Source organism: Leguminivora glycinivorella, chromosome 16 (genome assembly GCF_023078275.1).
Source record: "Leguminivora glycinivorella isolate SPB_JAAS2020 chromosome 16, LegGlyc_1.1, whole genome shotgun sequence".
NCBI lineage: Eukaryota > Metazoa > Arthropoda > Insecta > Lepidoptera > Tortricidae > Leguminivora > Leguminivora glycinivorella.
This window is the reverse complement of record NC_062986.1, coordinates 16,245,154-16,260,471: the sequence shown is the minus strand read 5'-3', so window position 1 is coordinate 16,260,471 and position 15,318 is coordinate 16,245,154. Positions and strand designations below refer to the sequence as shown.

The following is a 15,318-nucleotide window of genomic DNA, read 5'->3' as shown; positions in this document are numbered from 1 at the left end:
AAAACAAAGGTTCATAAAAATATATATTTATTAACATATTTTTAACTTATACTTAGCAAAGTTACTTACAATTCTTATAAAATGAACACAAAAAATATATCTACTACAGATGTCATTAAGGATCATTTTAATACAAGACAGATACATTCAGAGGACATAGATATATACTTATGAGTTAATGAGTAGTTTGCTCGTTCATATAAAAATTACAAAATACTTGCCCACTACTTTTACAAGAAAAATACATACTTAAACTTCAGATAAAAATCGGCATCCACTTCTATTAGGTACATTTAGTTTCATGATGCCCATAACTATACTCATACAAAAAATTACATAATGATAAGTTTGGAAGATTCGTTCGAAGAGTATTCTGAATTCTCATAAAAGTGTTAATTATTATAATTAACGAAAATGGCACGATTTCAGATATAATCTATAAACATATTCTATTAAATACTATTATGGCCAGGAATGAACCATAATTTCTAGCTTGCGACATACTGTGTTGTAAGTATTGTTATAAAACTACAATGGAACTAGTTGTCGACTATTGTTACATGTTTTATTTACAAATATACAAAATCGTGGTCTACCTCGAATTTATCGTGCAGTCGTTGAGGCAACTCCGATACCATATTCGTTGGTATTTTATCTGTAACAAAACAAAAGAAATTAGTAGGAGATACGATATAGAAACTGTTAAAGAGTATAATTTTAATTTAATAACACAGAATTTTTATATCTACGCTTACTGATGTTCCATCGATGTGCGTTTATTATCTCATTTTAAATTGCCCAATCCACCGACGGTAAATGTACGAATAAGGAGTCTGAGCAGGGTGCCGTGCCTAGCCAATGAGACAATCAAGCGCGGATTCAGATCTTAGGCTACAAGGGGGAAGGCGTCATGACCCTCATGGCCCCCTGTAGTCTAGGCTGGCCATACAAATTGACCACGTCAAGGTACGAAATGGGCAAAAATTCATTTTTTAAATAATACGAACCGAAGATAATACGAACTTAGGCACCAATCGGAGAATAGACCGTAATGCAAAGAAAAACAACATACCATTACACCTGTACACGAGATCCGACCAAATAATCATCTCCTGTGAGAAGCAGAACACGCCAAGCCTGCCTCCCTTCAGCGTGTAGTCCCAGATGTTGCCAGAGTCGGCCACCAGCTGGTCCTGCTCATAGATCTTGAGGCGGATGAGGCCGATCTTGGGCCGGTGTATCACTCTCCAGCGGTAAGCTGTCTTCTCCTCCCAGCCTTTGTTGCGTGAGTCTTCCATAGCAGCTCCACCTAGAAGATTTTCATTGTTACTTTTAGTTGATATTAATCAGGCATCATTTATACGAAGGCTAAGATATCCCTTTTAGGGATCTCTTTGACTTCCTCCTAAGGAATAAGCTTCTAAATGTTATGACATGTATCTAAGTTAGATTCTTAAGTTCAGCTTTGTGGTGATGTCCAGAATCTTCTGTCAGTAAACACGTACTTATTATATTCTGGATTATAAAATCAAGGTTCAAAGATTCCGAACATCGTAAACTTCTTATATAATGTTTTGACGATAGACACATACTAGATAGAAAATAATATGCAGCTTCATGATATATCCAAGAATTTCACAATTTACCGGATTTTGAAATTAGCTACCAGCATATCGTTCTAAGCGCATCTCTAAAAGATCCATGTCTAATAAAACGATTGAATCTTCCATCTCACATCACCACGTCAAAGTATGTTGTCCTTACATCAAAACCTATGTTTACCTGGTCCGGTGTAGATTCTGTATTCCAGAGCGCGTTCCTCAAGATCCTTCCAGGGCCGGTCTTGGAGTTGACCAGTTTAAGTTGAATGCCGGGCTCAGCAACTGCTCGGAATGGCGACGTCTGCCAATACGTCTGCGTTTTCCTCTTCCACATCACCACGTAGAAGCGTTTGTTGTTTTGATAACTGGAAATCATAAAGATATAAGGACCTAATATTGCTTGGTTATCTACAGTGCACAGTGCGAGACAGTTTATTTATGCCAAGAGAACTGAGAACTTAATCGATGACCACAAAACAAAAAGCCAACCATGTTATAATAGGTATATATATTCACACATGAATAATGAAGATCATTTTCCAAAGTATCGTAGAAAATATATGTAACAATACCCAAAGATAAATCCAACATAGTCATCATCAATCTGTGTGTCCACAAACAGGGTTCCTTCGAAGTCCACGCCTCCGAACCTCTCATAGCCTACTGCTAGACCGGGGTCCGAATTTAAAGTCTGAATGATTTCGGCGCCTTCAGCTCTCAGCTCCCAGTTGGGGTCTTGCTGGGACTCGCCTTCAGGATCCAGACGAACGTGGAAGAATTGTCTGAAAAGGAAATTAATTTTTGGTGCACCCACTAAAAGTTGTAGAACAGCAAAATAGTCGTGTTTGTTATTTACTTTGACATATTTTCACAGCACAAGGACAAATGGTCCTAAGGTTTCTTGTCTTTTTTTTTTTTCAATTTAATTAAGATTCGTTTGAAATATGATGATTAAGTCAATGTATTGGAAATTCGAAGTAAGTTGGGAGAGAAGTGCTCCAGTGTCCTAAAGTTGTTCGCAAATGGAAGTAAGAAAACGCGTCTTGAATATGAATTTAATATTTACCTGAAGTCAGTGCGGTATATTTGTGAATTGTTGGGACAGTTGTCCTGGTCGTTGACAATGCTGTCGCCGTCAAAGTCGTTTTCACACTTGTCACCAATTTGGTTACCTTGAAGAACACAAAATAATTAAAGAAATATAAAGATTCTGGGTCTAACAGGTGTCTAAAAGGACTTGCAAAAAGTAATTGGACACAAGAACCATATTATTTTTCTTACCATTGCTATCAAGTTGGTCTTTATTAGGGATCAGCGGGCAGTTGTCGTCGATGTCCCGGATCCCGTCGTTATCGTCGTCGTCGTCACAGGCATTGCCTTTTCCGTCGTTGTCGTTGTCCAACTGGTCGCTGTTGGGTGTGTTTGGGCAGTTGTCTAAACCGTCTTGCACGCCGTCACTAGAATAATATAAAAATTGTTAGTAAGATTTAGTTTTGACTTTTTTTGAACATTTCTTGGAGTCCGATGGTACGAAATGTTTTGTTTGCACCTGCATATCATATTATGCGTCATATTAGCTTTTCTACAGACCCTTGTTAGATAATGATGGAATGATAGAAATTTCACCTTGTAGTTCATGTCTCTATAAGAGAAGGAGCTTCTATTCCAGTTGTCGCTTTCTTGGAGAGCTTAGTGAATTTTAAATAGAGTAAACTTTTCATAATAAAGTCATACTTACAAGTCCCTATCCACATCACTATCACAGGAATCGCCGACGCCATCTTTGTCAGAGTCCTCCTGTGAAGGGTTTCGGACACGAGGACAGTTGTCACAGACATCTCCGATTCCATCCTGGTCCATGTCTTCTTGAAGAGGGTTGTACTTCTTAACGCAGTTGTCGATTTGGTTGAGGATACCTAAATTTGGTCAAAGAGTGTTAGTCAAATATAAACGGTTAACCAAATCTTGGCACAAAAATGGCACAAAATTCAAATTTTCTATTGGAATTAATCCTTCGCCCCTACATTTTCAATACATTTTAAAGTGTTAGGGCTCGTCGATGATTCCGTCAACAACAAGGTTTAGGGAGGCACGCGTTTTATGAAGACTATTGGGCGGTGAGTCCTAGATTTTCAAATTTTTCCGCCCTTTTTTAATGCCAAGATTTTGTTAACCATCTATATTTATAAAAATTAAATTAAAATTAAAAAATTAAAATTTATTTATTTCAAGTAACACAACTCATAATTTACAATAAAATATAAAAATACACAGACACAACACACATACTAAAAAGTCAAGCAGCTGTGATTGACACACTGATAGGATAACCCTTATCTATAGTTATTCCTCACTGTGTCAACCACAGGTGCATGAAGCCCACAACAAAATGCGACATAAGGGCAAAACCTGTTCGCAATCATTGACATGACGCTGTTGGAGCTGGAGCGCACACGCCGCACCAGAGATGCAGCCCGCAGGCGCATAGTATCTTTAAAACATGCCACACGCGCCCCTGCGAACATCCCCGATGCGCTGCAGTATCGCGGCAGCCCCATCAGTGCCCTAAATGCATTATTATATTGTACTTGTAGGGCCTTATACGATTTAATATTGAACTTTCGCCATAGACTGCAGGTATAAAATGTTGTACAAAAAGCTCTAAACAACGTCACTTTACTGTCATTTGAACACCGAGCAAATCTTCGTGCAATCATATTAGCTCTGATCGACAAGGCCCTACGTTCCCGCTCTATGTCATCATCGTCCTTGAGGTCGGACCTAACTATATGACCTAAATATAGATACGATATTTTTTTAAGTTATGGTTACACTGCATGATTTTTTATACAGAGGTAGGAAAATAAACCTAAGTCACTGTCATAATCTGATATCTTACTATCGTTATCAATGTCGGGGTCACATAGGTCTCCAAGTCCATCGCGATCCGTGTCCTCCTGGTCAGGGTTGTACAGTCGCGGGCAGTTATCACAGGCGTCACCAAACTGATCACTGCGGTCTTCGTCACGGTTCATCTGGTCCGGATTATATTTGAGCCAGCAGTTATCCTAAGGAGAATACAAATGTTCAGAGAAAATTTTGTTTTTAGCATCATTTTTTTTTTATTCATATTATTCATAATGAATGCATGACAGATAAAACTAAAACAGTATGAAATAACATAAATGATACCTATATGTATATGCATAATGGGAAAAGTTAACATACAACAAATATTAATAACTAGTATGTACTGGTAACATTTATCACACAGAAGAGGGACGAACATCCATCATCTCGCTGAACCTCAGACATTCATCACGCACAACCATCCATCGACAATATCTACATGCAGCCACATCAAATTCAGGCGCTGATGCAAGGAGTGAATGCAAGCTGTGAAATGCTCGAACAAAAGAGGAGTTCAATGGTGAATCTCAAGTAATGTTGCGAGAAAAGTTTTCCAGCAACCATAATTACATTTAGTCTACATTTACACAGAGTCACGCTGAAACTTACAGGATTGTTATTAATTCCATCGCCATCCGCATCAGGGTCGCAAGAGTCTCCTAAGCCGTCTCCATCGGCATCCTCTTGTCCAGAGTTGGCTACGTGTGGACAGTTGTCGGCTTTGCAACGAGCTTCAGGACAGTTGAGTTGTTGGTCCGGATAACCGTCCAGATCTGAATCACGCCCGCAGACGGTTCCGTTTCCGGTGTAACCCATCTGAGGATAAGAATCAGGACTGTAGAAATACAATGTTTTCTCAGGCTATCAAATTTGAAATGTTCTGCGGGGAAAGAAATTTCATCTTGACGAACGACCTCGGTTCTTGTATTTTTATTCCAGCCAACCTTTGAGAAAGGCCTCAAAGTGACTATCTGGAGCAGGCACCCTGATCAGAAATTAGGGCATTTCATGAAAGATTCTACCTTTATGGATCGTTTTCCTGCCACAAACGTCGACGGAAAAATCGGAACACACGAAATATTATGCACTTGTACGCGACAGCCCATGGAATACTCTTATACATATAATTATAATACTAGTCCAATAAATCCATAACTTGCGGCAGATTTGACGAGCTAGTCTCACTTCAATTTAGCAGTCTTCTCTCTGCCTATTTTCAAAGTAATCAGAACAATGGGTACTTACAGCGCACACACACTTCTGTCCATAGCCGCAAACAGCATTGAATTGCCTACAGTAGTTGGCATCGCAACGCCGGAGGTAATCGGAATCGTAGCACGAGCTGGTTGTGTTCACGTAATAGTTTCCTCCACATGGCACGCATGTGAATGAACCCTGAAATTTAAGACATATTCTATTACTGGTTCATTCATACAAATACAGATAATTTATTAAGAAAAATACAGTCGTACAGTGATTGCTAAGTCTAAGAATTGCTATACTTATACAGATAATTTATACAAATACCTGAGCTAGGATAATTCCTGTATGAATTAATCTACATGGAATAATCCGAATAGCATTTTTAATCGGCTGAAGTAGCAATTCCACAAAAGCCGAACTTACCCAAACACCTACATACAACCATCTTCCACGTCTTAGTATAAACGTAAGATCAATACGAGTAAGTGTGTGCTTACCTTTATACTCATTGTCACAGATGTTTTTGCGACTTCATACTTTTGCTACTTGCTACTCACGATTAGTGGTAAACGTATTGAACTTTCAATGATCATTGGTTTCAACAGGCCAGACTTCCCCTTATGAATTTATGACACTCTTACCTTATAGCATTTATAAAGGATTTATCCTTACCGGTGTATTAACACACAGCCTCCCCCTCTGACAATTGGACCGTCCCTCTGCACACTCATCAATATCCTCGCATCGTTCATTCCTGCGCTCATCGCCCGCGCCTCTCCAGCCCTGGCTGCCGGTGTAGCCGTAAGGACAAGGGCCACACTCGAACCCACCGTCGAAATTGCGACAGGAGACTAGTTCGTCACAGGGACGGATGAGATCACATTCGTCCATGTCGACGCAGGAGTGACCTAAGAAGATAAAACAGTGAGGTGAAATTTAAGAAGACAAACGTAAATTCTTGCTCTCGCAAATATTTACAGGAAAAAGTGTCAAGTAATTGAGCTAATGACATAATTGGCGCCCAACGTGGGGCATATACAAGTAGTGGGAAATGTTTTTCTCACAAACCTGTCATACTATTTCAGCTTGCCTCAGGACAAGAAGTACTCACGTTGAACGAGCTAGCACGACAAATACGATGATTCCGAAACATTTTCGTAGCATTAGCTTTTACACTGATCTCGTCATGTCTTACCATTCTACCGGCTGGTGACATGATTGGCGCCCAACGTGGGGCTTATAATCTAATTTTAGCCGTGACAGTAGCTTTCCATCATAAGATCATAACCACTAGAACATAGTCTCCTAGGTCAACGACAATGATCTTAGGTAATGACTTACCATTCCACTCATATCCCCTGCTGCAGCTCTCACACTCGTAGAATGGACTCTCCCTGAGGGGGCTGCACCGCCTCTCGCCGCACGGCCTCCGTGTTTCGCAGAGGTGCTCGCACCGCTGGCTTTCAGCTGCGACATAATTTAAACGTATTAGAATAATAATTATAAATATAAAATAAAACATTGTCTTGAGCAAACTGCGATTGAAATCGTCGCCTTCTGGCGTATCATTATACACCGTGTATTTATTGAATTCCGTTAACTTTAAGCGAAGATTCTTTAGTTCAAATACAATCAATTTCTCTAAGAAACTAGCCTCTTAATTGCCGTTTGCAATTTTAAATATGTGTAAAAATCGTGAAAGTTTGAATCAGTGTACTAGCCTCTTAAATCCTTCGGTTATCGAATTATTAAAAAAAAAATTACCGAACACTTTCCAATGTTATTTGTTTTGACATGTGCCGCCAAACACTTGATAATGACTTTAATGTTATGATTAAGGTCCTTTCACACTAATTAATCCATTTATTATGTATGGAAAGGAAAAAAAAAATTTCGAATTTAACAAAAAGCTTTAATATACAGGTGGATCCTGATGATGAACCTAATAACTGCGTGTCAAACTTAACGGAAAACAAAAAAAAAACATGTATAATACCTACAGTTTATATTGTGGTCTCCTTTGTGATATTTGAAAACGTTGAATTTGAAAAGTTGTCAAAAAGTTTTTTTTTTTTAAGTAGCAACTTTATTACACTGGCGCCCAACGCTAGAACGTGGGCGCTGGGCGCTATATTGAAGTTTAAGGCCCATTTAGACGGTACGAGAACTCGCATACGAGTTTTAATACATTGCGGTATTTGATGGATGTACAAAATTGTATGTCACCTCAACAGCCCGCAATGTAACTAAAATCGCATGCGAGTTCGCACGTCGTCTAAATCCGGCCTTATTCTGGCTTAAGTTTAAATTTAATATAAATTCACAGTGGAGTAATGCCTTATTTAAAGGTATTGTATTGTATCGCAGACGTGATCACAACGCCAACTGACTCTACCTCGCAACCAGTGAGTCTTTTTGGCCAACACCATCACTTATCTCTAGTAATGACTTACGATTCCACTCATATCCCCTGCCGCAGCTCTCACACTCGTAGAACGGACTCTCCCTTAGAGGAGTACACCGTCTTTCGCCGCAAGGTCTTCTCGTGTCGCAGATGTGGTCACAGCGCTGGCCATCTCCATCGTAGCCGCCAGGGCAAGGGTCACAGCGGGGACCAGCGGTTGTTTCTTGGCAATGGACTCCTACAACAAGTATGAGAAATTTGCTAGTCTGTCTGACGCTTGTCAAAATGTTAGCTTGTATTTTATTATGCAATAGTCCCAGTATTTAGGACAACCAGATGGTGAATGAGCATTATACATTTTAAGAAGTGTTTAACATCGAAGCTACGATGTAGTGGATTTCGACTTGGCTTCGACTAATTATCCAACGATGGTGATTTCCTATATCCGGAGTTTCCAATATTCTCAGCAACAAAACTGACCTTCAAAACACTTGATCTGAGAACAACCCCTCCTGAAGCACTGTACGCCGTTGCCATGGTAACCAGACGGGCATGGCCCGCAGCGGTACCCTCCATCGGGCAGATCTTGACAAGGCACACCTAGAAGAAAATTTCGTAAGAATCGTCTTCTAAAAATAAAAGGGTTGCAAGAGGGGTGGGAAATTCTTGCAATAAATATTCGTCATATAGGATATAATTCAATGATAATGATAGTAACTTACGTCTTTCGAAGCAAGGGTTGGGGTTGCAGGCGGTGCGGCAAGTTTGTCCATCGCTGGTCTGACGACCTGGGCACCGGGCGCATCGGAATCCTTCCGCGGTGTCCGTGCAATATTCACCTAGAGCAAAATATGGATATACCTAAGTATTTGATTTCGAAACTATTAATTAATAGATTCTTTTGTTCTAAGCAATCGATTTTTTTGCATTAAGGTATTTTAATATTTTTAATTAAAATCAACATTAAGCGAGGTTACTACTTACTATCGACTGATTTTTCATTTTATAGTACCAGCAATTCTACATATTCTTACCTTTCAGATGATTTTGCAGTGTTTTTATTGTAGGCGATTTAATTAAGTAAGAAAGCCCGAATGGCTTGAAGCACGCAGCCCAAAACGTAACGAGACGGTCGCGGCAACGGCCTGCCAGTTTTTCTTACTGGTGGTAGGTGGGCCATTCGGTGGATTAGCCAGTGGGCCCCTTAATTGACATAGGACTATCAAACACAGTAAGCAACACCGTTACGCAGCAGGTCTTTGGAGATTCCTATGCAAAATAAAAATTGCGAGCGCTAAATTCGGTAATGGACGATTTGGTGCAATCACCCTAAGGACCGGTTGCATCAAACGTCTGTCACCGTTAAAGCGTTCGTTAAATTTTGTTGTATGGGAAGTTCCATAGACGTCTGCTGCGTGACGATGATGTGTCTGTCAAATGTGGTTGATGCAACTGGCCCTAAATCAAAAAGAAACTGCTTGTTCGTCAGTTGTCTCACCATTGTTGCACGGGCGGGTGTCGCAGGTGACGGGGCGGCAGCGGCGCCCGTCGCCCTCCGTGCCGGGCGGGCAGGCGCCGCACGCGGGGCCCGCCGCCGTGTTGCGGCACTCCACTCCTATTGTGTTATATTAATGAGGACACATGTGTAGATAATTGGTGTACACTTTGGTGTGAGCCGTCGGTAACTCTTCAAATCTATTTCCTAAATGAAGGTGTGTCCTGTGAAACTTCATTTCGGAAAACCTTAAGTTTTCTAAAGTTTCCGATCTCTTAATACCTATACGTTTTTGTCTACCCCAAATACCCGACATCAAAAACACAAATACCCAATAGGTACCGACTTCAACAACACAAAAAAATTATTTGCTGAGTGGAACCTGCAACTATTAGGAGTCTCGGGACAGAAAGTTTGTGAAGATACTAATTCGCTTAATCCAACTATCAATTTTCTTTACCTCTATGTTTGGAGTTGTCAAAAAACTAGAATAGCATGTTCGGAATTAGAATGTCGAGCATCGAGCACTAGAAAAATTTACTTGGAAACCTAATTTATTATGAAGTAATGAAATACTAAAATATCAATGCTATTTGTTTTCGTTGACAAACTTTTCAATCCTTTCATGAGTAAATTATCATCTCTCACTCAATAAAGCGCGTCTACAACAAATTTTAGGTCGCAATTTGAAGGGACAAATTCAAATTTGCCTACGGAGTTACCGGCCCCACTATATTAATGACCATACATATTCATGAACTCAGGTTAATCAAGCAACTTCACGATTCGTAATTTTACGTGGGCTGTAACTCTGTAGGCAGATTATGTAGAGGTGAAATAAAACGCGGTGTGATAAGCGATTGTTTAATAACACCCACACAATGATAGTAAGTTGCTTGATTACCTTTGAATCCTTTGGTACAGTGGGCCAATAAAATGTCGAGCAAAACTAAGGGTAAGTAATTGTGATCTTGAAATAAAATCTGTATTAGAATTTTTCTCTGAGTGAACGCTCAACATTCTCGTTGGACAACTGTAACCATGAAGATAAAATAGAAATAAAATCTAAAGAAACACTCTAAAAACACAAGCACAATACATGGAGTATAAAGTTAAGTACATACAAAAGTCGTTCTAGTTTCAACTACTTAAAGCAGTCGTTTAATGAAAGCATCCACTCGGAAACAGTGCATTTGAAATCTTTAAAGTTTTGAAAAGTAAAGAAGTTACTTTTATCTTTATCAGATATCAATGCTTCTGTTATCACACATACCTAATAGCTTTAAGAGAAAACGATAAGGCGTTTCTTGAGCATGAGTGTTTGCTAATAAATTAAATACCCGACTTATAATCAACTTGAGTTTGTTGACATAATTCTGAAGAAAGAAGTTCTGAGTGAAAATGTAAATACTGATACGAATCGAATTGTTGAAAATAATGTCTCCGAGTTTTTGCAGATATGGTTCCAAAGGCTCAAATAAAAGTTTCTCATTAATATCTTAAATGCCAAAAGGAGTTTTTATCTTTTTGTTTGAATATGGAGTGAACTAAATGTTCGTAGTCTGCTAAGTAAGTCCTAGAAGAGTTTAATAACCGCGATAGCAGGAAGAGTCGGTGCAGCGCTCCGGCGGCGCCGGCTGGCGGTGGCAGCACTCGCGCAGCTGGCGGTTGAGGCCGTCGATCGTGGCCTTCTGGTCTGCGATCTCGTTGCGGAGCTTGTTGATCGTTTGCGAGAGCAGCTCCAGTTGCCGAAGGACGCGATCTGGAAAAATGTGGACTATTTAATGCTGACTTTACCTGGGTTGTCACAAACGCCACTTACGCCACCAAGAATATTTCAAACTCTTCTTTGGTTTGTGTAAAAACCGAAATCGGTGCTAATCACTTGCAAACAAAAGGGAACAGGAAAACACCTGTCCACACGTTCGTGTTTGTTTTTTTGTGTTGTTTGCCAAGCACGAGAAGGCGCCATACGGCCATAAGAAAAGTCTAAAATGGTCCCGTACAAAAGTGACTTTTCTGAATAGTCAAACAGTAAAACGCTTATTTTAAACAACAATCGTCAATCAAATGCTGTTGTTGCTAATTGCCTGGCCTGATATAGTTGGATTAGTTGGCTAATTGGCCATTCAGCGCGTAACTAATGTAAGTAATGAAGACATTTGAACCAGATACGATTCGGGATGGCACTTTAATAGCTAAGTGACGAAACCTGTCTTTGATTTGCTTTGTCAGATGATGATTGTTGTGCTTGAATTGCTTTTCTCCACCCAAGTAGATGAAGATGTTACTGAAAATGTGATTGCAAAGAATCTCTTACCGAGGCAGTCAATGTCCGTGGAATCTATGCACCTTTATAAAGACTTGAAAATTCTGTGATGTAGCGGGGCTGGTATGGCTACAAGACCAGACGAAGACATGGCTACAAGACCAGTCATCTAAAAGTAATCCACTTACCATCGCAATCGATGTCAGTGGAGGGTATGTCGCCCCTGGGCGGGCCTGGGGTAGGTAGCACTCCGTTGTCAATGGCATTGGCGCGGTAGTCGTCTCCCTGCATGACGTCCAAGTGCCGCACGTCAACTATGTCGGAGTTGTCGGCGCTGATGAGAGGGTTGTCGGAGTTGCAGTTGAGCGCGTCGAGAGCTGCGCGCTCGTTGCCGTAGATTTCTACTGGGGCGTTCTCTTCGTGGTACTAAAACGGAAAACGAATAGTTGTTAATAAATATTGAAATGTACATATAGTATAACTAGATTCTGCCTCCCTCTTTTTAAGTCAGGAACCTTCTGTGGACAACGTTATGCCTAACTAGAGCCAAGACACTTATCAGATTTGACCAGCTCCAGATAACCACAATACAGACTTAGACGAGCATATTGAAACACGTCACTCATCTGTCGACTCGTACACATTTCATTCGCAAGCAGCGTCATTAGCTAGGAGAAACAAAGTTAGTTTACGAGGAGCTTTGTCCCTTAGTTTGGAGACACTTAAAAAGAGTCGGGATACTACTTGATGATGGATCCTAGATCCCAGGTTACCGGTGTGTAGTATGAGTATAGACACTGGTAAAAAACACTTACCAGTTTACATTTGTCATTAGCCAGCAACGTCAATAGGTCGTATCTTCCAGGCAGCGAGTGATGATGCAGATGTTTGCATCCCACGAGGAGTTTCACTTGGTTCGGAGACACTACAAGAGTCAGCACGCTCTTGGGGGTATCAGACCCTAGAAGCCATGACACCGACTTCAGGTGACCGCCGTATAGGCTCTCCAGTGAGACTGAAAATTAAAAAAAGATATTGCAATGAAAATCTAGTAAGAAGTATTCATGGGTGCCTAGGACACAGCAGAAAAAAGTCAACTATGCTAACATTATTTTTAGATTCATTGCATGCTGTGCTTTTCTTCAGTCGTTGCTCATCTTATTGTAAAGTATCCAAGCGTTTGCTACAGAGTTCGATAGTAATATCCTTAACGAACCGAGTTGAGATTATAAGGCATCATAATCTGAGGTGTCAACATGGTAGCATCGCTTATATGGCGTCGGTTTGTCCCTTTAACACTTACATACTTGTTATTTACAACGCATAGAAGAATATTGGAAGAGTTATACATCAGTAAATGCAAGTTATTTATATAGGCATAGTTATAGTGACATCTAGCGACAATCACGCGTCAAATAGCGTGAATTATCAGTACCACTACTCGATACTAGGTGTCGACAGTGTCTCGTCTGCCAAACATTTAATATTAGAACAGTTTACAATTTATATTACAAACAGAAGGAATTGAAAACAGAATACTGATTAATACTATCGTAATATTAGCTAAAAATTGGTGAGCATTAGACTCTCTCTAGGGTTGCAAATAGAAAAAAAACCAAATGTATTTTTTTCAGAATTATGAAAAAAAACCAAGCACCATGGTTTTTTCAGGTGAACAAATAACACGACAATAACGTTTTTCGTGATTTGTAACGTTTCAATAATAATAACGTACATTTTAATTCGATAAACATTCAGTATACAAACATTTATTGGGGAATCCCCGATGCAGCGTGGAGCGTAGAGAGGCGGTGGTGTTGCCAATAGTAAATACCTAGCGATAACTACTAACTACAGATTGTGTAAATGTTAGTTTTATAAAACCAGAAATTAAAGTTACTAAATTAAATTTGTTTAATAATTAACATAAAGTCTAAAAAACCGTATAAAAGTTTTAACTGTTCTGCAAATTTTGATATTTCGACCTTTAGAAAAAAAACATACTCCAGAAAAAAACTGTCTTTTTTCACGGTTTTTTTTCATGTTTTTTTTTAGCCAGAAAAAAAACCATTTTTTGCAACCCTAAGCAATACTGATAATGTACGCTAGTTGACGCGTGATTGACGCGTGATTGTCGCTAGGTGTTACTATAACTATGCCTATACAAATAACTCGCATTTACTGATGTATGAAGTTACAACTCTTCCCTTACTTATTTCTCTATGGTACAACGTGACAGCTGTATGGTGACAAGTGATAAGGAAACGTCCATGCTAACATCGCTCAAGGTCTCATACTGGTAGGAAAAGTATAAAAACCTGTCACCATCAAACAATGTGCAGCTGTTGCTTTGTCGACACAGTGCTTACTGATGGAATAAAATTATAAATAACGTCTCACTCACCCTTATGGCTCTTCCTATTATAATAGAGCGAGACAGAATCATCTTCGTCTCCCTTCACATGCAGCAAGTCTGCCCTCCTGGTACCCTTGGCATGTGGTCGGAGGACGATGGCTACTTCCCCTCCATTCTGTGCCGAGAGCGCCGCAGCGATCGCGTTGTTTGTGGCCTCTGAAATATCAAATAAAGTTTATTAGTGCTTGGCACAATAAAGATTTTTAGTTTTTGGTAATTTGCTATCTGTGTTTTTCTTTTCACAGGCAATCAATAGCTTGACAAAGTCGAACGTGGCACTTCTTTGGTCCAAGGGCTACGGAAGCCGACTCAGTCTTTCAGGCAAGTCCACTTACTCACTGTATTTCATATATGTAGGTTCCCTCCAATACAATGAAACAGACACGCGTAGAGTGTAACTGTCAATTTTTGCCCATGTTAGGTTAGGCCCACTTGCACCAACGGGTCACTATCAAATTTACCTTATCGCTAAACGACTATTTCGGCTAGATGTCAGAAAATGTAAATATACAGTCAGCATAAAGTCAATTCAGCTGGGATGACATGAAAGTAGAATACTCAATCAGCAAAAAGTCAATATAACTGGATGGCTAAGGCTTAGAATGAATGAGTAGCCAAACGTCTGGAAATATACATAGTCCGTATGATTCGCATATCTAAAAAGCCAAAAGTGTAGTTAGTTAATTGATGTCAACACAGAACGATACAGTAACAAAACGTCCGGAAATATAATGTGTCATGGACGTCATGGTTTATAATAAATATGTAACAGTTCTTAATAACAGTGCGAGAAGGTTTGAATTCTCAAGACACTTACGCATTTTAAAACCAGACGTTTTGCTAACGGGTCGTTTGGCGTTTATTCTTTACAGCCATAAAAACATTAAACAATCCAGACTTTTTGCTCCTTGACTGTTTAGCGTTCATGTCTGTTTTGTAATACAGACATTCGAAGATAAAGATGTTTTGCAGTTAGATCATTTTAAATTGTTACGTTTTAAGATCCAGACGTTTTGCTAA

At 39.7% G+C, this 15,318-nt stretch overlaps 1 protein-coding gene across 2 annotated transcripts in view; it reads right to left on the bottom strand.

Annotated features, from left to right (window-relative positions):
- Positions 1-10: 10 nt before the first annotated feature.
- LOC125234473 (cartilage oligomeric matrix protein-like) overlaps positions 11-15,318 on the bottom strand; it is a 44,787-nt gene continuing 29,479 nt past the window's right edge. The window contains exons 3-22 of one of the 2 annotated variants that reach the window (XM_048140730.1): positions 14,287-14,454; positions 12,698-12,897; positions 12,071-12,308; positions 11,208-11,375; positions 9,617-9,733; positions 8,841-8,957; positions 8,599-8,718; positions 8,168-8,356; positions 7,056-7,181; positions 6,387-6,622; positions 5,757-5,906; positions 5,121-5,327; positions 4,501-4,669; positions 3,340-3,517; positions 2,883-3,058; positions 2,668-2,773; positions 2,174-2,383; positions 1,773-1,966; positions 1,073-1,303; positions 11-655 (exon numbers count right to left, since the gene is read on the bottom strand). In XM_048140730.1, the coding sequence (XP_047996687.1) occupies positions 570-655; positions 1,073-1,303; positions 1,773-1,966; positions 2,174-2,383; positions 2,668-2,773; positions 2,883-3,058; positions 3,340-3,517; positions 4,501-4,669; positions 5,121-5,327; positions 5,757-5,906; positions 6,387-6,622; positions 7,056-7,181; positions 8,168-8,356; positions 8,599-8,718; positions 8,841-8,957; positions 9,617-9,733; positions 11,208-11,375; positions 12,071-12,308; positions 12,698-12,897; positions 14,287-14,454 (3,386 nt within the window). In that variant the 3' untranslated portion in view covers positions 11-569. Of the gene's footprint in view, positions 656-1,072; positions 1,310-1,772; positions 1,967-2,173; positions 2,384-2,667; positions 2,774-2,882; positions 3,059-3,339; positions 3,518-4,500; positions 4,670-5,120; positions 5,328-5,756; positions 5,907-6,386; positions 6,623-7,055; positions 7,182-8,167; positions 8,357-8,598; positions 8,719-8,840; positions 8,958-9,616; positions 9,734-11,207; positions 11,376-12,070; positions 12,309-12,697; positions 12,898-14,286; positions 14,455-15,318 lie in introns of those variants that run through there. The other variant, XM_048140729.1, reaches the window with a different exon arrangement.